The 24,165-nt window shown below is 38.9% G+C and overlaps 1 protein-coding gene across 1 annotated transcript in view; it reads left to right on the top strand.

The window, feature by feature from the left end:
- Positions 1–24,165, top strand: part of CCDC91 (coiled-coil domain containing 91) — a 258,097-nt gene that overhangs the window by 86,576 nt on the left and 147,356 nt on the right. Inside the window, 1 exon segment of the mRNA XM_049783896.1 lies at positions 19,907–19,984. Coding sequence (XP_049639853.1) covers positions 19,907–19,984 — 78 coding nt within the window.

The raw sequence follows: 24,165 nt of genomic DNA, 5'->3' as shown, positions 1-24,165 counted from the left end.
TTTGTGCTGGGTAATAGTATTCTGGGTGAAGCATTCATTTCATTCAGTCTTGTCACAATATCCACCACTGCTTTCTGGCATTGAGTGTTTCTGGTGACAGGTCTGCTGTAAATCTCAGGGAAGCTTGCTTGAACGTGATTTTCCCCTTTTGATCTTGCTGTTTTCAGAATTCTGTCTCTATTTGTGGGATTTGTCATTGTGACTAGGATGTGTCTTGGGGGTGGTTTTTCTGGGGTCTCTTTTGGTTGGTACTCTTCAGGCATGCAGGATTTGATCACATATATTCTTTAGCTCTGGAAGTTTCTCTTTAATGATGTTCTTGACCGTTTGATTCTTCCTGGAAATTTTCTTCCTGGGTCTCTGGGACTCCAATTGATTCTTAAGTTGTTTCTGTTGATCTTATCATAGACTTCTATTTTCATCTGTTCCCATTCTTTGACTAATTTTTCCATTGTCTGCTCATTTGCTTTAAGTTTTTTGTCCAATCTCTCCTGCTGTTATGGAATTGTTATGTATCTCATCTTCCACAGCACCAAGTCTATTCTCAGCTTCTGATACCCTGTCCCAGAGCTTATCCATTTTGTCATTCACTTCGTTTACTGACTTTTTCAGTCCTGTTAGTTGACATGTTATTTCAGTTTGGAGTTTTGTGATTTCTGTCTTCATATTTTTTTGGTTCTTATTATTGTTCTGTTCAACTCGATCCATGGTTTCTTGGAGATCTTTGAGCATCTTCCATATTGCTAGTCTAAAGTCCTTATCTGAGATGTTGATTAGTTGGTTGGTCATTATCTGGTCCTCAGAATTGTCATCTTCATTCTCTATGTCTGATGCTGGCCTGAGTTGTTTCCCCATTGTCATACTTGTATTGTGGGTTTTTCTACGTGTTGTGGTGGTATTTATTGTCTATATGATGCAGGCAGCACACTCCTCTGGCTCCTCCCTTTCTGGATGGGCTGACTTGCCTCTAAGGGAGGGGAGTCCTCCGTGGATGAAGCCTCACACTGGGTCAAATCTTAGGCCCAAGCATGCAACAGAGAAGAGAGTCTGGAGAGAAATGTTTGCTTCTGTGATATAGCGCCGTTCTTAGTGTGATTTTTCCTTCTTGTTGCAATGGTGTTCTTTCCTTAGAAAGAGTGCACGGCCGCGTAGCGAAGCGGAGCGGCCGTGCTCTGCTGGAGCCTCTTTTTGCCCCACTCGCAAGAGTTTCACGCAAGAGGACAGTAGACAGACATAGACAGGTCACACCACAGTTTTTCACAGTTGGGCCCCACTGGGCCGGTATACTTTCGCAGGATTTTCCCCGCCTGGTGTCACACACAGGGAGCCGGCTTTTGCAAAGCCTTGCCGCTTTTCATGCTCTGTAGTCCCTCCCTCGACACTGAGCTTCTAGGCCTGAAATACATGATCTGCTTCTCTCTGACTCCACCTGCATCAACCATGAGTATTTCCTTGCCCCTGGTGTGCTCAGGCCATTAGTTTACACAAGAGCTGGCCAGGGTCCTAATAACCTGGGTTCAGAGCTGGGGATGGGTCCTTATAGCATGTGTATTGTCAGGTCTTCTGCCTTCCAGAAGTTCTGGACATTGTTGCCATGTGAACTTGCCATTTGAAATTGTTGAAGGAATCCACTCTTTAGCTGGACAGATCATTGGGCTGTAAGGGCAGAAACTCTCCTCTTCCAAATCTGCAGTTTGCTGCCCTCACTCCAATCTGAGAAGTCAGATTCTGAGCCCACAGCAGCTCAGTGTTGAAAGCAAGAGCTGCATCAAATGTAATTTCTGAGATCTTAACACATGTGTTGAAGTACACGTTAACATTTGATTTATGTAGGTAAAATGATTTGCTATGCTCCAATTATTTAGATATTTGACAATGATTTGTTATTGTTATGACACATTGAATTTGTATATGTAGTGATTAAAACCGAGAGCCTAATAAACTCTGGTTACTTATTAATGAAAGTCTAAAACTTTGGGACAATGGAAAATCAGTTTTTCCCCTTTCTAAAATTAAAAACCAGTTTCTGAATATAAATGAATCAAACATCCTAAAGAGAATTCTTGGAGAAAAAAATACAAAACTTGACAAGTGAATTTTAATTCTATCTTAAATTGGGTGCTAAAATCTCACAATTTAAACCTACATAAAATCCTAAATAAGCAGCGTTAATGTATTGTTCATTTTAAATTATTTTTTTAGCGATCGATTCAAGATTGGATTCTGGATTTCAGACACATGCTTTCTTAAAAAGTTAGATATGTCTGGATCCAGAGAGATAGTTTAGTGGGCAGGATGCTTGTCTTGCATGTTTGAATCCCATATTCCTCCCTTTTGCTCCTTAGAGCCTTGCCAGGAGTGATCCCTGAGTGCAGAGCCAGGAATAAGTCCTGAGCACTGTCAGGTGTGGCTCAAAAACAAACAAAAATGTTATATCATTCAAGGCTCCTTGATGAATATTCTTTGCAGTTAATCTAAACATGCTTCAAAAATGCTAGAAATTCTGTGGAATAGTTGGGTAACTTTGGATGTTTGTTGAGTACATTTATCATATTGGGGAGATCTTTGTTAGAGGTTTTATATATCACTCAAGGAAAATTATTAAACTATACACAGATATTTATGGTCTGTGACTAGTAAATGTTTCTGAGCTTGTGCTGTGTGTGTGTGTGTGTGTGTGTGTGTGTGTTCATTTGTAGAATAATGGTATTGCCACAAAATAGGAAACATGGACTTAGACTGTGGCTAAGCCTCATTCTCATTCAGTGGTAAGGCAAACCTGTTATTTTTGAACACTCTAGTTTACAATCTCAAGGGATGTATTTACTCTATTTCCCTACTTATCTGAGGTCAAACTCTGACCTCAATCATTCTAGAACAAAGCCACAGACCTCAGCAGCAAATGAAAAAATGGGTTTGAAGCAAATTTCTGAAATCCATGGACTTTATTAGGTAAGTCATGGGCCCTGTCTATCTTTCTGGCTGAGCAGAGTGGCTATGAATGACAGCGCAAGGTAGCTCTTATCATGTCAGGAGCCAGAAATGCAACCTCCATTGCTGGTCACTGCTGACATATGTGTTAGGTCTTGAATTTCAGACTTGCTGCCTGTAGAAACTTTTCATGTGGAAACAGATTACTTGTTGTGCCTAATGTCTGGAGGTAAGGGTAGCTCTGAAGAGCTCCCAACTCCCTTCCTGTGAGCATGTTTATGCACGGAGAAAGCGGGGTGTCTGTGCAATCAATCCACTGCATGGAACGTGTGCACTGGAAAGGAGCAAGCCTGGAATCTACTCTCCAAGCTTCGTGGCCAAGCCAAGAGGGCAGCCTTGGCCTGAAGTGTTGCTGGTAGAGTGATACATTTCCTGAGCAGTCTGCAAAAGGTTTTTCTTGTGTACTCTGTTCTGGCCCCATTACCCAATGCTCAGACTAGTAGCCATTCCCAAGACACACTCTAAGTGACCTAACTTGACTCCAGTGGTTCCGTTTCACTCCTGTTTTTTTCTTTCTGACTGCTAAGCTCTTGTTTATGTGTTGTTTTATTGTTCTTCCCAGTATTTAGGTTCCTATAGAGAGATATTTTCCTTTTTATTTATCAGTTTATCAGTTCATATACTTGTGCTTTGCCTTTGACTAAATTGTATTGCTTATCGAGTGCTGTTCATTGACCTGACTCTCCCACACTACCCAGTCTTGAATGGAGGCAGGCCCCCGTGTGACATTTAGAGGTAGAGTGCCTATAAGGGAAAGGGTATGAATGAGTCCATGTAGGTGGGGCCCCATGAGATAATTGCTGCCATCCTACAAAGGTGGCTCTCACCAGCCTGTCTCCTGTCCCGAGATATTTGGCATATTGAGCATAACCAGGACAGCTCAAACTAATCACACTGGCAACTTGGTGTGGTGTTTTTAGCCTTCTAGGACGAGGAAGCTAATTATGTTGGTGAAAGTCACCTGGTCTTTGATAGGTAGTGCTGACTTAGGGAGTTACAGGTGTTTTGTATCTAAATTTCTGGTGTCTGTTGTGGTCCATTTTCATTCTAAAGCCTCTTATAGTCAATTTGTTAAAAGTAATATATTTACTTATTTTTATGACAGAGCTGCTTCAGAAATAATAAAGGACAGTGTTTTTTTTTGTGATTTTTATTTTGACCAAAGTGGATTACAAATCTTTTACACTAATATTTTAGGTACATAGTGACATTGAGTCAGGAGCATTTCCACCAACAATGTTGTCCGCCCTCAACCCTGTTCCCAGCATGCATCCCATATCCCGCTTTTGCCCCCTTGGGCTGCTGGTATAAGTGGTCCCCTCTGTGTCTAGGTTGTTGTAGATTAGGCATCAATTCTGTTGTCATTGGCTTTGGTTTGGTGTTTAAGTCTTACCATTTTTTATTTCTACTCAATGTTCATGCACTGTTTAGTCTTGTTACCCTCCTTTATTTCCCCCTCAATCAATGAGGCAGAACAAGTTGGTTCAAGTTATGTGGTTCTGTTTGAAGGACAAAAAAAAAGGGGGGGGGCAAAAATCAAAGAAGCAAAAAATGGGAGGAGTCCTTCTAAAGGCTAAATAAATATCAATTTAGGAGAAAAAAGGGAAAAAGGAAGAAAAACTTAACAATAACACACAAAAAAATCAAACAACAACAACAACAACAAAAACCCCTGAAAAGCACCACAGCAATAAAGATAACAACCAAACAATAACCATGGTTCTGAAATAAAAACAAATCAAAGCAAAAAATAACAACAATAACAAAATATTAATTTGTGCTTCTCTCTCTTTTTATTTATTATTTTTGCATAGGCACGGCAAATATTGGGGAGATTAGAAAAGAAATTTCCTTGGCCTAAGAGATACAGGTTTCTCTGCCCTTGAAGTATACTATAGTGTGCATAACTACAGGTTCTGTACCTATTTGTTTACTCTCCTTTTGTGGTGTCTGGAAACTTTCCGCTCAGTGGTGAATGATAAAATCAGGCCTCTGTAACTAGAGATCTTGGTATTAGCACAGGCCATAGGATGGAGCATAGGATGGAGTCTTTCTTTATGGTTCTAGAAGTTCTGTTCCATCACTGTTGTTTTAGTCAGTCTTCTGTAGTTGGTGGTCTTGGTTTTTGCACCGATCCTAGGACGAAGCCTAGGACAGAGTCTTTCATTATGTTTCCAGAAGATCTGCTCAGTTGCAGTTGTCCCAGTCAGATGTCTGGAATTAGAGATCTTGGTTGTTGTACAGATCGTAGGCCAAAGCGACTAGAGTCTTTTATTGGTCCCAGGATAAGTTCTGCCCAGTCATGGTTGTCACGGTCTTCTGTAGTTAGTGATCTTGGCTTTTGCACAGATCAAAGGATGATGTGATTTCTGATTTCATCTTATCGTTAAATGATGTGATAAGACAACCTGCTCTTAGATTGAGTTGTTGCCAATAAATGACAGTTTTGTGGTTAAAAAAACCAAAATGAGGGGTCAGAGCACTAGCACAGCGGTAGGGCATTTGCCTTGCATGTGGCAACCCGGAACGGACCCGGGTTCAATCCCCAGCATCCCATATGGTACCCCGAACCTGCCAGGAGTGATTCTGAGTGCAGAGCCAGGACTATCCTCTGAGCACTACTGGGTTTGGCCCCCAAATGAAAGCCAAACAAACAAAAAACAACAAGATGAGGTTTTTTTTTTAAATTTTTTTGGTATCCTATTAAAAAAAATCTAAGAAAGGATTAGATGAGGTTTCATTTTAGCTAGAGTGAGAATGTTGATCATGAAAATTAGATGTAAATTGGCTACTGACTCTACTTGCTTCTAAAATTGGAGACTGAGGGGCAAGAATGGGAGCTCAGGCAAGCCACTGACTTTGACTATATGAGTCCCTGGGCTCTATTCCCAGCACCACAGACAAAATGATAGCAAAGAAAACATTATAGAGACCAGATGCCAGCATTGTGCACAATCTCAGTAGTGCCCAGTTTAGGGTTCAGCTGATCACTGCTCACAGCACATACATGGTAACCTCTGATCAGCCACTTTCCTCCTATCCTTGGCTCCTACTTTCAGTTCTGTGCCTGTTGCTGATCCTCTCAGTCTCACATCTCTTACTTTGCAAAACCTCTTCCCTTCCTGTCCCATTTTTTTCTCATGTAATAAGATCCTGCATTTTTTTAAATGGTTGTATATTTGAAAGGTGACCAAATATATCTTTACCATTCTTATTTCTTGTCATTAACTTTCTTTTGCTCAGAAAGTGAGCATAACCTCTCTTTAACAGAGTTCACAAATTGAAATTTTACAGGAATCAGTAAGTTACTCATAAAGAGATAATTTCAGTATAGCCACTCCTAGTGTGTTTAGAATATTGTACAAACTTACACTTTCACTAAGAAATTAAGGAACATGCCTGTTTTGTCACCTCTTTGTCTATACTAAGGTTTCTTTTTTTTCCCCCCATCTGGTTAAGTTAAATATATTGCTGGCTCTCTCTCTATTTTTGTTGTATCATTTAAAAAATAAGATTACATCTTATCATTTGAATTTTCTATATATTTCTCTGCCCTGATCATTAGAATATCTTACACATGGATGTGGAAAGAAAGGGACTCATTCACTGATAGTGGGAAAATAGACTTTTTTAGCACTTGTGTCATTGTGTCAGTGACTTTGTCATATACTGCGTCAAATGTGTCACTCCACGTTTATCTGATCTATGGCTGTGCATCTGTCTGAGGGTAGCGAAGACTATAGTCATCCTGAATGCCTTAGTTCTGCTCCTTGGCTGTCTCTGGAAACTCAGCCACACACATACATATAGGCATTTGTGGGCCTTTCCCAGGCATCCCTATGAACAGTGGAATGGTGAGGCTCCTGAGGATCCTCAGTCAGTACTCAGGAGACAGCTCATAGCTCTGAGTTGTTTCTGTTGTCAGAACAACGACCTGGAAATAACAGAATATGGGGAAAGTGGACTGTTAAGAAGCTCAGAGGAAATCAGATGTACATAGTCATTTTAAAACTTTTTAAACATTGAGCCATAGGTTTGATTCTTAGGTCATACATTTTTTACTGGATGAAAGGACCTGGTGATACTTGTGAAAGCATCTACTTATCAGGAGGGTGTGGATTGTGCCAAGTCAGTAACAAGTACTGAGCCCTGAGGCCCTGGAAAATGCTTCCTTGGTAGATGGTGGAGTGAGTGCTGGTCTGAAAGTGGAACTGGCATCTCTTCCCTCCACACCTATATGCACCGGGTGACTTCAGGGTGGGTCAGCTCTGCTTCTACAGGCTCTGAGTGTGAGCTTAGTGGCTTTGTGTGAAGGAGAGGTGGCAATCAACGTTTTTCTTTGTGTTTATAAATAAGGTAGTGGGATTCCATAAGAAGTACCTTTTTAGTCTTAGCACTCATATACAGGACAATTTTATTTGCTTAAAATAAGGGGCCAGAGAGATAGTACAGCTGTAGGGCATTGGCCATGCATGCAACTGATCCAGGATGGATGGTGGTTCAAATCCTGGCATCCCATATGGTCCCTTATGCCTGCCAGGAGTGATTTCTGAGTGCAGAGCCAGGAGTAACCTCTGAGTGCCGCCGGGTGTGACCCAAAAAACAAACAAAGAAACAAAATACTTTAAGTATTTATTTGCTTTATATACTTAAAAATAGGAAAATATTATTTTAGTTGGTGTCTTTGGAGATAGAGGTAGATGATATACTCCAGATATTGGAAAAGAAACAAGAAATTATAGTGTTTGGGAAAAGCTGCATTCCATTTATTTCCCATGCACCTCATAAAATTGATTGCCTCAAAAATATAAAAACACATCTTCATACCTGGACTCTGCGTATGGTATTGAATGGAAAATAAAGTTTTCCTGAAATAATAAGAAAGTTAAAATTTCCTGTTATGCAAATAATGATTCAGTGTTGGACCTCAGAGTCAATAACTTTATGAAAGTATTACTGAAGCAAGGTGTTTGGGTTGGATTGTAGTCTTTGTCCTTTGGTCGACTTTACTAATTCACTTCAGAACTTTGTTATTTCTTTCCCACCAAATTCTCCCTTCTGTGGCCTAGCTCAAATATGGGTCTGTTAGATCTAAAACAAGATACAGCCCATGCACTATAAACTCTGTTGTGTGTACACAGATGTCCTACTTTATTTTATTGCATTGGGTTTGCATATGCTGGAGCTGGGTATACTGTTTAATGGCATGGAAGCTGAAGGAATACCTGGAGAAAAAATGGTGGCAATGGACTGTAGATGCATACTGAGGGTCAGGCAAGGTGAAGAATGTTCGCCTGGGGTGAGATCATTGCTTGGATGTTGGAACGAATCACCCTGCCCAGTTGGGGTGTAGCAGCCATGCTGGAACGTGACCAGCCATGGCTCCCATACAGGTGCGGTGATCACAGGGCCTGTAGGGACTAAGCCACTACCATGTTTATGCTTCTTTAAGCCTTACTTAGCTAAAAAGCCACTGCAGGGAGAAAGTCTTGAAAAGAGACTATTAGTCATCACTGTAGGGCCATAAGATTTATCTTAGCCTTAGCTATTACTTTTATTTTAGCAAAAACCATCCTTGTTTCCAGACTAGAATTGGCTTTTGGTCTTTTCAATAAAGTCTCTCAAGCAAAGGCATCTGTCAGGGTTGTAATCTGGTGGTTTTAAATTTATTAAAATGATCAGGAAATATTCTGAGGGAGGCACCAGCCATTTGCAGATTTCCCCTTATATTTATTTCACGGTAGTCATATAAAACTGATGAACTACAGGCTAAAATGCTACATTTCAGTACCAGGGACGTGTTTAAATCCTCCCTGAACTTCATGCTGTGGTTTGCAAGTTGCCAGTGATCTCAGGATGAATCCTGGGCATTGGAGATTTACAGCTAGCTCAGCTGTTCTCTGAGAAGAGGTTCATTCGAGGAAACCGGTCAGGCTAGGAGAAAATTATGGTACGAAGATAAGAAGTCTTTTCTATGAAAACAGTGAGGTGCTCTAGCATTACTCATCAGCTCGTTAGGGGAAATCCTTTTAAGACACTGGGAAAACTACTGATCTTGAATTATAATATTTTCCCTTGTTTTGAAGCCTAGGATATAATAGGGATGATAGTCATAACAAATTAGTCTATTTTTGGAAAGTTCCTTTGAGTGCCACATCTAGCAGACAATAAAAAGTATTTTCATTTTTCTTTTGGTTTTGGGGACACACCCAGTGATGCTCAGCATTACTCCTGGCTCTATGCTCAAGGATCTCTCCTTGTGCTGGGTATTGAACCCTAGTTGGTCATGTACAAGGCAAGCTCCTTATTGGCTTTACTTTCTGGTTTCAGTAAATTGTTTTTATACAATTAGATTTGCCCTGATAAATTTGTAGTAAGCACAAGAGGTAAAAGAAGTTTATTCTGGTGAGCCAGAAGTTGGTTTTATTAGTATAATGTCTTTATGATTATATCTAAAAATTGCCCTTTAAGATCTTTCTTTCTTTCTTTCTTTCTTTCTTTCTTTCTTTCTTTCTTTCTTTCTTTCTTTCTTTCTTTCTTTCTTTCTTTCTTTCTTTCTTTCTTTCTTTCTTTCTTTCTTTCTTTCTTTCTTTCTTTCTTTCTTTCTTTTTCTTTCTTTCTTTCTTTCTTTCTTTCTTTCTTTCTTTCTCTTTCTTTCTCTCTCTCTCTCTCTCTCTCTCTCTCCCTCCCTCCCTCCCTCCCTCCCTCCCTCCCTCCCTCCCTCCCTCCCTCCCTCCCTCCCTTCCTTCCTTCCTTCCTTCCTTCCTTCCTTCCTTCCTTCCTTCCTTCCTTCCTTCCTTCCTTCCTTCCTTCCTTCCTTCCTTCCTTCCTTCCTTCTTCTTTCCGTCCTTTCCTCCCTCTCTCCCGTCCTTCTTTCCTTCCTTCTTCATTTCTTCCATCCCTCCCTCCCTCCTTTCCCCTTTATCTCCCTCCATCCCTCCCTCCCCTCTCTTACTTCCATTCTTCTTTCCCACACCTGGCTGTGCTCAGGGCATACTGATTCTATACTCCTGTGTTGTATAAATATAAAATATAAAGTCCTAGATTGAAGTGAGACCTTTCTTGGCATGGCACGCTGCCTATAGCCCCTGATCTGGATGCTAAGCTTTTCATGCAGCCTCTTTCAGCTGCCCTCTATGCATCCTCCCTGTGTCTGCTTTCTAGCCCAATTTCCTCTCCTCAGCCAGCCCTATTATTCTTTATTCCAAACAGCAGCTCCTCCCAGGAGTGGGTGGGTTTGACCATCCAGGTGATATTAACATTTTAGTAGAAAGTTTAGTAGAAAGTTAGGGCATGGGGAGGAGTAGCATTCATGTTTCACTCCTTGCCCACTGTACTATTGCTCAGGCCCTAGGATAAATTTCTTACCAATTTGTGTGATAAATGGTTTTAAAGGATATTAAATAACAAGAAATTTATTTTGATTATGTAAAATCTAACTTTGGACATCGATAATATATAATTAGGAATAACCAATGAGTGATTCATTTCCTAAGATGGGAAAAGGGTTCAGACATTGTGTGTGTGTGTGTGTGTGTGTGTGTGTGTGTGTGTGTGTATATATATATATATATATATATATATATATATATATATATATATATATATATATATATGGTTCTGCAATTCAGATTCCTAATTATTTTGTTTTATTTTCTTTCATTTTTTTTGTGTAGGCTCTCTGATATACAGTACTGTTCATAAGAGTTCCAGACACAGTCTTCCCATTATACATCTACCACCAGAGTGCCTATATCATGCTTTTGGAAACTCAGTTTGGTAGAACACTCTCAGGACTTTCAGCATTGGCTCTTTGTTCTTTTACTGTGTTTGTTTATTTATTATTTATTTATCCTTTCTTCCCTCTCTCTCAACCTCCCTCCCTTTGTTTATATTTATTTATTACTTATTTCTACCTATGAAAGAGGTCATTCTGTTTGTCCTCCATCTTACTGGCTTTACTCAGCATACTATTCTTGTTTCATTCACATAGCAGCAGATTGCAATATTCCATCTTTTTTTTTTTTTAATAGCTGAGTAGCTTTCACTGTGGTTCTATACCACATTTTCTTTACCCCATCATCGTTTTGGGTACTTGGTTGTTCCCAAATTTTGAGTACTGTGACTAGTGCTCCTATGAACATAAGAATACAAGTAAATATCTCTCCAGAATATGATTTTGGGGATCTTGGTGTAGCTGTCACAGTTCATTTCTGAGAAGTCTCTATGCTTTTTCACAGAGACCAATTCACAGAGACATTTCCTCCACAATGCATGAGAGCTGCTTCCCCTGAACATTTATGCCAGCAGTGAGCTTCTTTACTTTTTTGATGTGTACCAGCCTTACTGGTATGAGTGGTATCTGATTGCTGTTTTACATTTAATTTCTCTGATGATAAATGGCAAAGACCACTTTTTCATTTTTTGATTTTTTGTTGTTAATTTCTGCATATTCTTTATGTATCTCAGATATATTCTTTATTTATTTATATATAATATATAAATATATATTTATATTTATTTATATATTATAAATATCTGTCAGATATGTGGTGAGAGAAGTTTTTTCTTTGTTATTTTATTTTAGTTGTTTCTTTTACGATACAGAAGATTCTAAACTTGATGCTTCTTTTAAATTAAGAGAATTAAGAAAATTTCACTATTTTTCTCCGTCAGCAGCTTAGAATATGAGCCTGAGTTCTCAGTAATCTCTGGTGGAGCTGTACATGGCCTGCTCATTGTCTGGTCTGGGCTATGCCCTCTGAAGGGCTTACAGATCAACTTGGGGCTGCTGAGTAAGAACTTGCCTCAGAATGTGGTAGAGGAGAATGAGCATTTAATTCACAGGTTTCTGAACTGAGGCCCAGCAGAATGATAGTGCTCCTCTGGGCTGGAGTAGCTACCTGCCAGACTAGCTTTGGGCTCACCTGGATATGATGCAGAAGCATCTCCTAGATGCTGAGAGAGAGGAATGCTTGGGCTATGGTTGGAGTAGCATGTAGTGTAGAGATTTAATGCACAAAGTAGGGCCACCAAAGGCTTAGTCAGCTTGGAAGCTCAGGTGTGATCCCTCGCACTGAATGTTCCCGATAATACCTAAGGGATCACTGCTGGGAATGGTCCAAAAATAAACAAAAGTTTTAATTTTTAAAAACTCAATCACTCTCTGACAAACAAAAATGAATAGATCATTTTAATAAAATTTTTTTTAATTAAATGGATAAAATAAACAGACATTCCTTGTCACCAGAGCCCTAATTTTTAAAAGTGGGATATTCTTGGAATAGAGTTTATTGCAAGATTTTATTCTGATATCACCTGGTTAGCTGTGAATTTAAAATAACTAGTAATTAATGGCCTAACAGAAAGAGATTCTGACTCATTGATACACTAACCATAAGAATTATTGGAGCATTGAGATATGTATACCTATATCATGTTGCTGACTTATATTTGGCAAGTCTTCCTTTAGTCGCATTGGCAAAACTATTCACTCTGTATGTCACTCAGAATGGTAGTATCTGTCCTCATTGTCCTCATTGTCGAACCCTCATTGTCTCCTAAATCTTGTGCTAAACAAACGTTTGGCAGAGATAGGCTCAGTTCATTGGTGACTCTTTTATTAAAGCTTGGAAAGGTTTTTTTGTTTGTTTGTTTGTTTTGGTTTTTGGGCCACACCCAGTGATGCTCAGGGGTTACTCCTGGCTATGCACTTGGAAATCGCTCCTGGCTCAGGGTCCGGACCATATGGGATGCTTGGGGATTGAATGGAGGTCTGTCCTAGGTTAGCTGCGTGCAAGACAAACGCCCTACCACCTGGTCCACCTCTCTGGCCCTAGTTCGGAAAATTTTATACGAGTCCTAAAAGTTGTTATTTTTTTTTTTACATGTGTAGCATCTTAAATTCCTGACTATGAAAGATATTCAGGGGTTGTGGAAGACGGGGGTGGGGATGGGGTGGGAGGGAATGAATCTGTTTGTGGACTTGTGCTTTTGCAGCCAAAGGTAATTAATTGATTCACTTTAAAGATTGCAAAAACACTGCATGAAAATTGTTTTCTAATCTAAAATTTGGTAATTATTTTAACTTTGTATATTTACATGCATCAGTACATAATGATTTCTTATTTTATTTTTTAAATGGATTGTTACTAACCAAAGAAGATACTTTTATTTTTAGTGTATTTATTCAAATTAATACACCTGTCAGAATATCTATTTTTGTCAGAATATTTTGATATTAGTGATGTGTTTTATCTGGATATCAAAAATTTATTTTTTAGCCTTACTTTCACTTCAGGTTACTGAGTGTCTATTAAAGCATTGGTATATCAAGTATTTTTTTTTTTTTCAGGCCAGTTGTTTCCAATTTGAATGGTTAATTTATTAATTTTCTTTTAGTTTGTGGCATACTTTTTGAATGGAATATGGTTCCCTGGAGATGAAGGTCTTTCATGTCAAGAATCAGTTATGAAATCATCTATAGTATTTACACAGAATAGCAGTATGCATGTGATGTGTTTTATTTTGAATATGTTCAAATAATTCTACTTATATACTATTATCCAGCTAACACAACTTAGACATTCTTCATATTTTCAACATAAAAAATTCATTAGAGATAAAACTCCTATAAGTGGGATGGATTCATATAGCTAGTTTCTCTTTAGAAGAAGCCTAGAATTTGAGTGGAAAATTATGGTGGTACATGGGCCTCTGGGTCATTGTCTTGAAGCAACATTCACACAGGCACTGTGATGAGAATATCTTGTTGTGTCCATAATCTGAGTCTTCTGGAACAAATTTGAAGTTAAAAGAAGTTGTCCTTTCAAAGAGGGACAGATGTGGAGAGTTAAAAATAACAAAACTTGGGGCTGGAGAGGTGGCACTAGATGTAAGGTGTCTGCCTTGCAAACGCTAGCTGAGGAAGGACCGTGGTTAGATCCCCTAGTGTCCCATATGGTCCCCCCAAGCCAGGGGCAATTTCTGAGTGCACCAGGAGTAACCCCTGAGCATCAAATGGGTGTGGCCCGAAAAAAACAAAGGAAAAAAAAAACAAAACTTATTCCTCTTGATGGGTGGGCAGAAGCCTGACTAGGGCCATGCACTTGCAGAAACTTTGAGCATGGCCTATTCCTTGCTGCCTCTTTGGCTTCTTCCAGCTTCTGATGGTGTCTGTTCTTGGCTACATTCCTTCTATCTGCTTCTCTAGGCACTTTGCCTTTGAAGATTCCAACAAAGTTAAAGATAACTAGTAATTTCTTTTTAATTTGGCACAAAGTAGAATTTCTGCCTTTACTATTGGAGCAAATAATAAGGGTGGCTGTGAAGTAGCTGTTGGAGCAGGCAGTCCAATCAACAAATTAGCCAGGCATTAAGCCAGAGAGCTGTGTAGGAGGCCACATTTGAGCTGTGTAGGATTTGGCCTTTCTGACAGATTGTCACTAAGAAATGCTCATGACAGCACTATAATCTTTTGTATGCACAGTGTCATCTCTGATGATGTGGTTTCATCTTTCGAGTGACTCAATTTCATCGGACCTCTTGCCTCAGTCCTCCTCTCCTCTCACTTCACCATTTTTGCCCTTGCCATTGTGACTTAGACATAGGCATGACGTTACCATGCCTGGGCCTTGTAAGTTAACATAGAGAAATTTATTCTTCTCTAGCAGTGTGAGCCAGCTGTGGGTTCTTCGGGTCATTTTTTTTTTTTATCATTGCATTGATTAGGAAACTTACAGAAGCTTGTTTTGTTACCTTGAATTTTATATCATTTTTTTAAGAGAGTGAAAAATTCTTTAATTTGTTATATCATATTTTTTAGAGGACTCCACAAAGTTGATTGCTTTGAGCTCTGTGTGCTGATGAAATCCATGCATGTGTTGAAACAACCCTGACTGGGATCAGACAAAAGAGGGCAATGAACTTTTGAAGGGTTTTAGAAATTAGAAACTAAAGAGACTATTTATTCAAGGTATTAATACGGGGTATAATTTACTGTGGCAAAAAAAAAGCTTTATTTCAATATGTGATATTATTTTATATCATTAGGCTAATCTTATATATGGTCGTGTTCCTCAGTAGGTTAAGTTTCTGAACGAATCTAGAAGTCTGGTTCAATGTGATTTTGAAGGATTCTGTCAGTTATTTTTTGTATCACTGGCTGGACTGACACTGAAGTAGGTCAGTGAGAGAAGGTAGAGATGTCACCTGCATTCCCAGGAAAGGGCCTGCTGTTTTATGACAATGTCGTGAATGGCCCTCCCACCCTGCTTGCCTCATTTGTCAAGTTCAAGTCTTAGAGAATGTGGTCTCTGTTCTGTTTGGAGAGGCTCGAGTGTAACAGTGTTCTTCACATCTGTATTTTTCTGAATGACCTTTCCAATGAGGTCGCCTGGGTATGCTGGATTCTTGAGATTTTGGTATTGTGGGGTGCTTATTTATAGTCAGAACTTTTTATTGCATGGGTTGGATGTTATCCTACTATCTTATTTTGATTTCCTTGCCCTGAAAAATTTCCTTTTGGTATATCCAGAGGTGTTTGTCTGCCTTATCCAATCTTGTTGATTAGTTGTCATGAAAGGGATGTAATCTTGTGGCTTCAGAGAAAGTGGGGTGAAGCCTGGGGCTGGAAAGCCTTTCTCAGTCTGGCAAGACTTCTAATTCTGTTCAGCCTAATTATAGATGATTCTTAGCCAAAGAACTTAGAAAATGAGAAGCATTTTCTACCAGATAGGCTCGAATGGCTAAATCTTTGGGGTGTGCTAACCTTTCCTCTCCCCATCTTCCTTTATTTAAGTTGGATTAATTTATTCTGAAAAAAAAAAGCCATAAAATGTTGGCTTGAAACATATATACGACAGAGGACCCCATTATTAGGATGAATTAATTTATTAAAGATAATCAGCATGGATTGTTCTTGGTTTGTCAGTGGCCAACAGTAATATTATGTGAATCGAGAAATAAATATCAATTTGTGCCAGATAGTTGGACTTTAAACATTTTTAATATAAATTTTGATTCAAATAACTGCATTGCATTTTTTAGGATATCAGTGATGATTATCTCAGCAATTTTGGTGATTTTTTTTAGTGCACCTATAATTGAGTATGTAATTTCTGCTTACCTCAACAATTTTTTTTCTAATACCAGTCATGTCTGATCCTCTCATTAACTAATATACTTTGTATACTTAGTACTTTTGGTAAGAAATAGTGACTGGGTGATCATGAGTTGGTTAAAATGTGTTTTTTATTGCCTTTAAAAAGAACCTGATTTTTTTAAATAATACTTTTTATTGTGACCAAAAGGTAAATAACAAATCTTTCACAGTAATATTTAAGGTACATATTGATAATGAATCAGGGCCATTTCCACCACAAGGGTTGTCCTTCCTCCACCTCTTTTCCCAGCATCTGTTTCATATCTCCCTCCTTTGCCACCCAGAGTGCTAGTGTTCCTTCTGTGTATAGCTTGTTGTAGATAGGGTATCGATTCTGTTGTTGTTGACTTTGGGTTTGGTGTTTAAGTCTGATCATTTTTTAATTTCACTCAATGAAAAAGAACCTGATTTTATGTCACTTTGTCTGACCAAAATTTCTGAATGACTTACATATTTTGCTCCGAGAACTGATCTACATCTTTCATCAGGAAGCATGGCTTAAAGAAGGCTTGTTGTGCTCTCTATAGGACATACTTCTGGTTATGGGTACTAGAAATACACTCAAATAGTTCATTCCTTGCCACAGTATTTTCTAGAAAACATGGAGATTGCTTTTGGAAGATCTGATCTGGGATCACACTGAACTCGGGGAGCATAAACAGATCTTCTGGTTGTTCAGGCCTCAATTCCCTTATTTATGAACCTAATTCACCAAAACAGCTTATCTTTGAATTTTCTTATTTATAAGTAATTTTATTTAATTTAAAGTGATGTCATTATTTTTGATTTTTTTTTCCTCTCTAATGAAGTTTTTGCATCTGACATTTTAAAAGAAAGCTATCACTATGGTAAATTGGAATTTGATTACTTTGAAGATAGGTTGATTGTAAATCTCTTGTATCTTTATTCTCTCTCACAGTGATTATATTTTTACTTATCTACCATTATGATCCTAGAGCAGGGGTCTCAAACTCGTGGCCCGAGGGCCGTTTGCGGCCCTCCATACAACATTTTGTGGCCTGCGGCCGGCCCTCAAATATTGCAGTATTTGTGATTATTCGCTTACTGAATAATCGCAATAAAAATCACATTAAACATTCGCATACCCCAGCAGTTCCTTTCGGGGTATGCAAATGTTTAATGTGATTTTTTGCGATACTTTTTCTTACTAATGCGATCTTTTATTGCGAATATTCGGTAAGCGAAATCTCTTACGCGGCCCTACCTCACCCCAACTTTGCCTCCTGTGGCCCCCAGGTAAATTGAGTTTGAGACCCCTGTTCTAGAGCGTGCTTGTTATGATTTCCATATTTATGTATGTTTGATTTATGCCCAAATGTTTCATATACCCAGAATAATATTCCATTTGCATTACAGAAGAATGTGTATTTTTGGGCCTTCTGCATGTCCATTAATCCCCGTTCGTCTAGTTCTTCATTTAGGATTCTTGTATCTTTACTGATAATCTGTCTAGTGTGGAGGTGGAGTGTTAAGCCTCTACTACCTTTTGTATTTCTATCAATATAATTCTTTAGGTGAGTACAGAAGTTTTACAATTTTCATTTGGTACATTTGTGCTAAGATTTGGTTCTATTTTTAAAAATTTTTAATAATTTTTATTTTGACCGAAGTGAATTACAAATCATTCACAGTAGTACTTCAGGTACATAGTGACATTGAATCAGGGGCATTCCCACCACCAATGTCCACCCCTATTCCCAGCATGCATCCCATATCACCCCTCCTTTTGCCCCCCAGGCTGCTAGTTTAATTGGTCCCTTCTGTGTCTAGCCTGTTATAGATTGGGTATTTGTTCTGTTGTTGTTGGCTTTGGATTTGGTGTTCAAGTCTGATCATTTTTTATTTCTACTCAATGTTCATACAACTGTTTGGTCTTGGTGCCCTCCATTTTTTCCCCCTCAATTTGTGAGGCAGAACAAGATGGTTCAAGTTATGTGGTTCTGTTTGAAGGTAAGAAAAAAAAAAATAGGGGCCGGGTAGGTGGCGCTGGAGGTAAGGTGTCTGCCTTGCAAGCGCTAGCCAAGGAAGGACCGCGGTTCGATCCCCCGGCGTCCCATATGGTCCCCCCAAGCCAGGGGCGATTTCTGAGCACATAGCCAGGAGTAACCCCTGAGCGTCAAACGGGTGTGCCCCCCCAAAAAAAATATAAAGAAAAGAAGAAAAAAATTCTTATTGATCTCTTATTCCCTAAATCAATCAGTAGTTTCATCCTTGTGTCTATTTTGTTTAGACTGAGTGCTAGTGGGTATGATAAAATATGTCTATCCTAGCTGCCTTTTTTCCCCTTACTATTGACTTGTATGACTTTTATTCTTTCATTATGAGCTTCTATTTAACTTGTGAATTTAGGCGTGTTTTCTGTAAGAAGCAAATAGTGGGTTTTGCTTCCTGATAGGTTACTCCACACTCAGAATTCTGTTACTGTGGCTTGCTATTATATATTTAGCTCTTTCCTTTCTATTTGTATGGATGCTTTTTAAATACTCTGAACTAATTATTGTTTGAATTGGTTGATTTTCCTCTTCCAGTGATTGCTTAATGCCATTGACTTTGCATGGAGTGTTGATTTGAGGTTCTCTTCAACTGGATTGAGAATTTTGCTGAGCTCAGTGACTTGCCTGGACTCTTGTCCATACCTGCTAGTATAGATGAGACCCTTTTTTTTCCCTTTGTCCTCAGACTTTCACATGCTTACTGTTAAGTTTAGACTTGATAACTGAGTACTGATTTGAATTGTTACCTTACACTAAGGGACTGCTTTTTATGATCTGTTGTTTTTAAAATTTCTATGACGCTGTAATGGTATTTTAGTGGGGAAAGCAGTAAGTCTAGTCTAGTAAGTGTTGTCATTCCTTGGTGGTGCTTGCTTATTTGATTTCAGGGATTGAATCTGTGTCGTCATGTGCAAGGCAAATGCCTTTCCTGCTGTGCTATTGCTCTGGCCTCATTTTATATACTTTTTTTTTAACACAAATTAAAATTTTTGATTTGTTTTGAGCACATTCAGTTTTACGGGATGCTTACTCTTGGCCATGTGCTCAGGCTTGCTCCTGACAGGGCTCAGGGGACCTCAAGTGGTGGTGAGGATGGAACCTGGGTCAGCTGTACCTTGCTTGTTCTTTCTGTACTTCAGCAAGTACCTTCCCTGCCCTCAAATATATTTTAACTCTTTGTTAATTATTATCTCGATCACCCATGACTTTTTATGCCTTTTCTATTTTTCTTCCTATGTTTACCTCTGTTATATCTGACAGCATTGCTTTGAAAGCTTGAAATTGAAGTTGAGAAACTGGAAAGTAGTTATGTCTTGTTGGAGGGTAACATGGTACTGAGAGTCTATCCATTCATTTCTCAGGTGTAGGATAGGTCCAGGGTGTTTTGGTTGCTTATATTAGTTATTTTCTGCATTTTCTATATTAAATACTTATGGTAGAGTAATAACACAATGTGAAGTCCCAGAATTGTGGTAGTTCTCCAAGTTAGGGTCCAGGATCTGATCTCCTAGATGCCCCAGGACATCAACAGGCTTTTCTTTCCTCAGAGACTGCTGCCTTCTTATTTCTCTATGTTATAGTCCTCCTCAGTGTCTTGAATAGAACTTTTTAAAAAGAGCTGTTATCTATGATTTTAGTGGCAGCTTTGATGTGCCAGAAACAAACCACTCAATAAGTCAGTGGTTTCATCATTCAGAAACAAGAGATCTGATCATAGTTTGATTCTTTTCTGTTTCAGGAAAAGCATAAACAAGAACTGGAAGACATGAGGAGAGCCGGCCACGAAGCCCTCAGCATCATTGTGGATGAGTATAAGGTGCAGTCTAATTGTGTGTATGTGTGTGAGAGTGTGTGTGTGAGAGTGTGTGTGTATATGTGTGTGTAACCGCCTGTACATCATGGCTCACCTCAGATACCCAGAACTGTGTGGACTTCAGAAGAAGCATGGAAACAAAATAATATAGATTTCATTGCTAGATTTTGCTAGATTTTTTTCTTCACTATGTTTCCATTCATCATCATTCACCGCCAGAAAAAAATTTAAGCATGACATAAAGTTGAAAATTAGTTAAATTTTTTGTTAATGGAATTAGATTTATCATAATACAGATTATAGGTATTTTTATCATGATTATGAAAATTGAGTCTATGCATATGTAAACTTTATCATCAAAGGTAAATTGAGAGCTTCAAGACTTGTTATTATTACAAATATCCAAATATGAAACATAAAGATATTTACTGTTTAAAATTTATTCTTATACTTGATATTAAGTGAATGCATTTTATTTATCTGTGAATTTAATATTGAAAGAATTTCTGGAACAAGTCATTTGGATATAATTAGATAAAGAAGTAAATCCAAAATCAGATCAAGGGCAGAGCAATTTTTTTTAAAAATCTACCTTTAGTACAAATATAATCTGGTGAATATGTCCTGGTACATGAAATAGCATTTCTGTGACCTACCAAAACTGGTGTCATTGTCAAGGCCATTATTAAGTATCTGGCTTCACAGCAACTATGATTATTGGCTCTTTCATGATGTGATATTTTAGCTCTGCTAATATAAAAAACATTTAAAGAGTTATTTAGATAGAGAAAATTATAGGATCTATTTGGAAAATCATCTCTTTTTCCTTAAAGTTAAGCTAAGAAATAGAAGACTGGAATTTCCATAATTCTTCTGATTTAAAAAGATACTCTATTAAATGAATTTCTAGCTTACATTTTTTGTTTATGAATTTTAAGTATTTGGGAAATATTCATGTAGTATGCTTATGAGGTTTTTTTTTTTTTTTTTTTTTTTTTTTGGTTTTTGGGCCACACCCAGCGATGCTCAGGGGTTACTCCTGGCTGTCTGCTCAGAAATAGCTCCTGGCAGGCACGGGGGACCATATGGGACACCGGGATTCGAACCAACCACCTTTGGTCCTGGATTGGCTGCTTGAAAGGCAAACACCATTGTGCTATCTCTCCGGGCCCGCTTATGAGTTTTTTAAAAAATTGAGTATTTACTTATTTTAAAATCTCTAGGCCTTTAGCTTTATCTCCTTAGTTAAAAACAATCACAATGGATTTCTTTCAATATTGCTAACCAAAAAAGTTAAAAGCATAGGTAAAGACTTAACTTTTACAAATTGTATTATGAAGAAACTTGGTTGCTCTTTACCTATTTTTTAGTATTTGCTATTTATTTAGGAAGAGAGCAGTAAATGCAGTAAATAGTTTCTTATTTGTCTGTCTGTCTGTCTGTCTGTCTGTCTGTCTGTCTGTCTGTCTATATCTATCTATCTATCTATCTATCTATCTATCTATCTATCTATCTATCTATCTATCTATCTATCTATCCATCCATCCATCCATCCATCCACCCATCCACCCACCCATCCACCCACCCACCTACCTACCTACCTACCATCTGTCAAACATCTCTCGGGGTGTTGGAAGCTTCAGCAGGCAACACAGGGACAACATGGCTCCTCTCCGGAAACCACTTGCTGGGACCCTGAGTAGGCATCCAGGGGTAACCCTGGGGACCGGGAGGAAGGAGAGAGAAGGTTGCAGGGGGCAGCCAAGACTTCATCTTACCCTAAGCTTGACCAAAAAGCCTATCGCAAGGAGCCATGTCTTCCTGTGTTGCCTGCTAAAGCTTCCGACTTCATGAGAGGCGTTTGCTTCCTAATTGCTAGAAACCGGAAGTTCACCAGACATCTCCTTGCCCCCTCCAGGAACGGGGAAGCCTGGGGTCTCCTTTAAACTGCTCCTCACTGGAACCCACTTGCTGGGACCCTGAGCAGGTGGCCAGGGGTAACCCTGGGGACTGGGAGGAAGGAGAGAGAAGGCTGTGGGGGGCAGCTGAAACTGTATCTTCCACTAAGCTTGGCCAAAAAGCCTACCGCAAGGAGCCATGTCATCCTCCTGTTGCCTGCGGATGCTTCAGACTCGCCCCAAAACATTACTTTATGCAATCCACCTTAGCCAAAACAAAAATCATTAGTACAAAAAAATGGTTAAATGTGGGGGTAATAGGAGGTGGGAATGAGGGAGTAAAGGAATAAAATGAGCTTCTGAGTGGCATTCTGAATATGACAAACAGATTAAACCCAATGATATCCAAATATTTATCTATTCGTAGCACCCCCACGTGTTCTCACAATGGAGAGGTTTAGTAAGGAAACTTGCCTGGGACTTCCTGAAGCCAGAACCTCTTGTGCTGCCATTCCCCCATGCTGGCAAAAACTCCCGGCTCCTAGGAAGGAAAGAGATCCTTCAAGAGCTGGAAGCCCAGAAGTTCAAAGCCCCCACCCAAACCCTCCCTCCAGAGCCAGGTGCGAAATGGGGAAAGCCTGGGGTAACCTTTAAGCTCCTCGTCAGGACCCACCTCACTGGCTTGCCCAGGCATATGGCCCAGGAGAAACCCTGGAGTTCCGGAGGAAGAAGGTGGAAGGGTGCTGGGGTGACCCAAGTCCCGCATCCCTCCTTGGCCTGGTTAAAAAGACCTTTGGCATGGCGGAGGCCTGCCAAACCCCATGCTGGCAAAAACTCCGAATTCAGGTCTTATATCCAGTTATTTAATCCATTTTAGTTTGACTTTTGTGTGTGGCATTAGAAAAGTCTGAGTTCCCTTTTTCAAATGTAGCTGACCAATTTCCCCACTCCACTTGTTGAAGTGGCTTTTTTGCTCCCATTTCATATTTTGTGATCCTTTATCAAATATTAACTGGTAATTACTTTAGATTATTTTTCAGGATATTCTACTCTATTGATCTGATGGTCAGTCTGTATTTATTCTAATCCCATTCCGTTTTAATTGCTACCACATTGTAGTACATTTTGAAGTTTCCTATCTTCTTTTTCTCAGGATTTCTTTAGCGGTTGGAAGGGTTATTGTTTCATATGACTCTCAGGAGTTTTTTGATCTATTTCTTTGTAAAATGTTATGGATATTCTATAAGGAGTACACTGAATGTGTACAATCTTTGATATTGTCCTTCCAATCTATAAACAAGGGATGTGTTTCTATTTTCTGTTGTTTTATTTATTGATGTTGTGTTTTGTAGGTTTCTTTGTATTGTCTTCACCTGTTTAGTTATGTTAATTCTGAGGTACTTGACTTTCCGAGATACAACTGTGAATATGATTGCTTTAAATATTATTTTGCATGTAAGAAAGCCACCGGATATTCATAATATAGCCTACCACTTTACTTATAAATTTATTGTTTCTCTTCTATTTTTTTTTGCAGTCTCTAAGAGGACTTTCTAGATATAGTATCACAAATGTCACAAATGTCACAAAATGTAGTCATTCACAAACAAGAATAACTAATGTTGGCATGGATATGGGGAGAAAGGGACTCTCATTCACAGCTGGTGTAAACTGGTCCAGCCTTTCTGGAAAATAATACGGACATTCCTGACAATCTAGGCATTTCACCAACAATTTCATTTCTTAGAGAAATGAAGAAAATACATTTTCATGGATATTGACGCACTATTCAATATTCATTTGAAGGATATAGATATAGCCAAAGATAACAGAAACAAAAAAAATGGTCTTCAATAGGAAACATGCCACTGAAAGGTATGAAGGATATAGAACAGGGAAGGAACAATGTCTATGGTAGAGGAAAGCATTCAATTAGGAGTAGAGGGGGTGCTAAGAGGTGGTAAAATGTTATATATAAAACTATCAATAAAATATGGTAAAATGAAAAATATAATATATATTTATATATAATCTTTATTTAAGCACCATGATTAAAGCATAATTGTAGTTGGGTTTTAGTCATATACAGAGTACTCCCCTTCACCAGTGCAACATTCCTACCACCAATGCCCCCATCTCTCACCCCCACCCCCTGCCTGTCTTCAAGATAGGCTTTCTACTTCTCTCCCTCATTATCATTGTCTAGATAGTTTTCAGTGTAGTTATTTCCCTAACTGCACCACTACTCTTTGTTGTGAGCTTCATATTGTGAGCCGGTCCTTTTGG

This window comes from Suncus etruscus, chromosome 11 (genome assembly GCF_024139225.1).
Source record: "Suncus etruscus isolate mSunEtr1 chromosome 11, mSunEtr1.pri.cur, whole genome shotgun sequence".
Taxonomy (NCBI): Eukaryota; Metazoa; Chordata; class Mammalia; order Eulipotyphla; family Soricidae; genus Suncus; species Suncus etruscus.
This window is presented reverse-complemented; position numbering and strand designations above follow the sequence as displayed.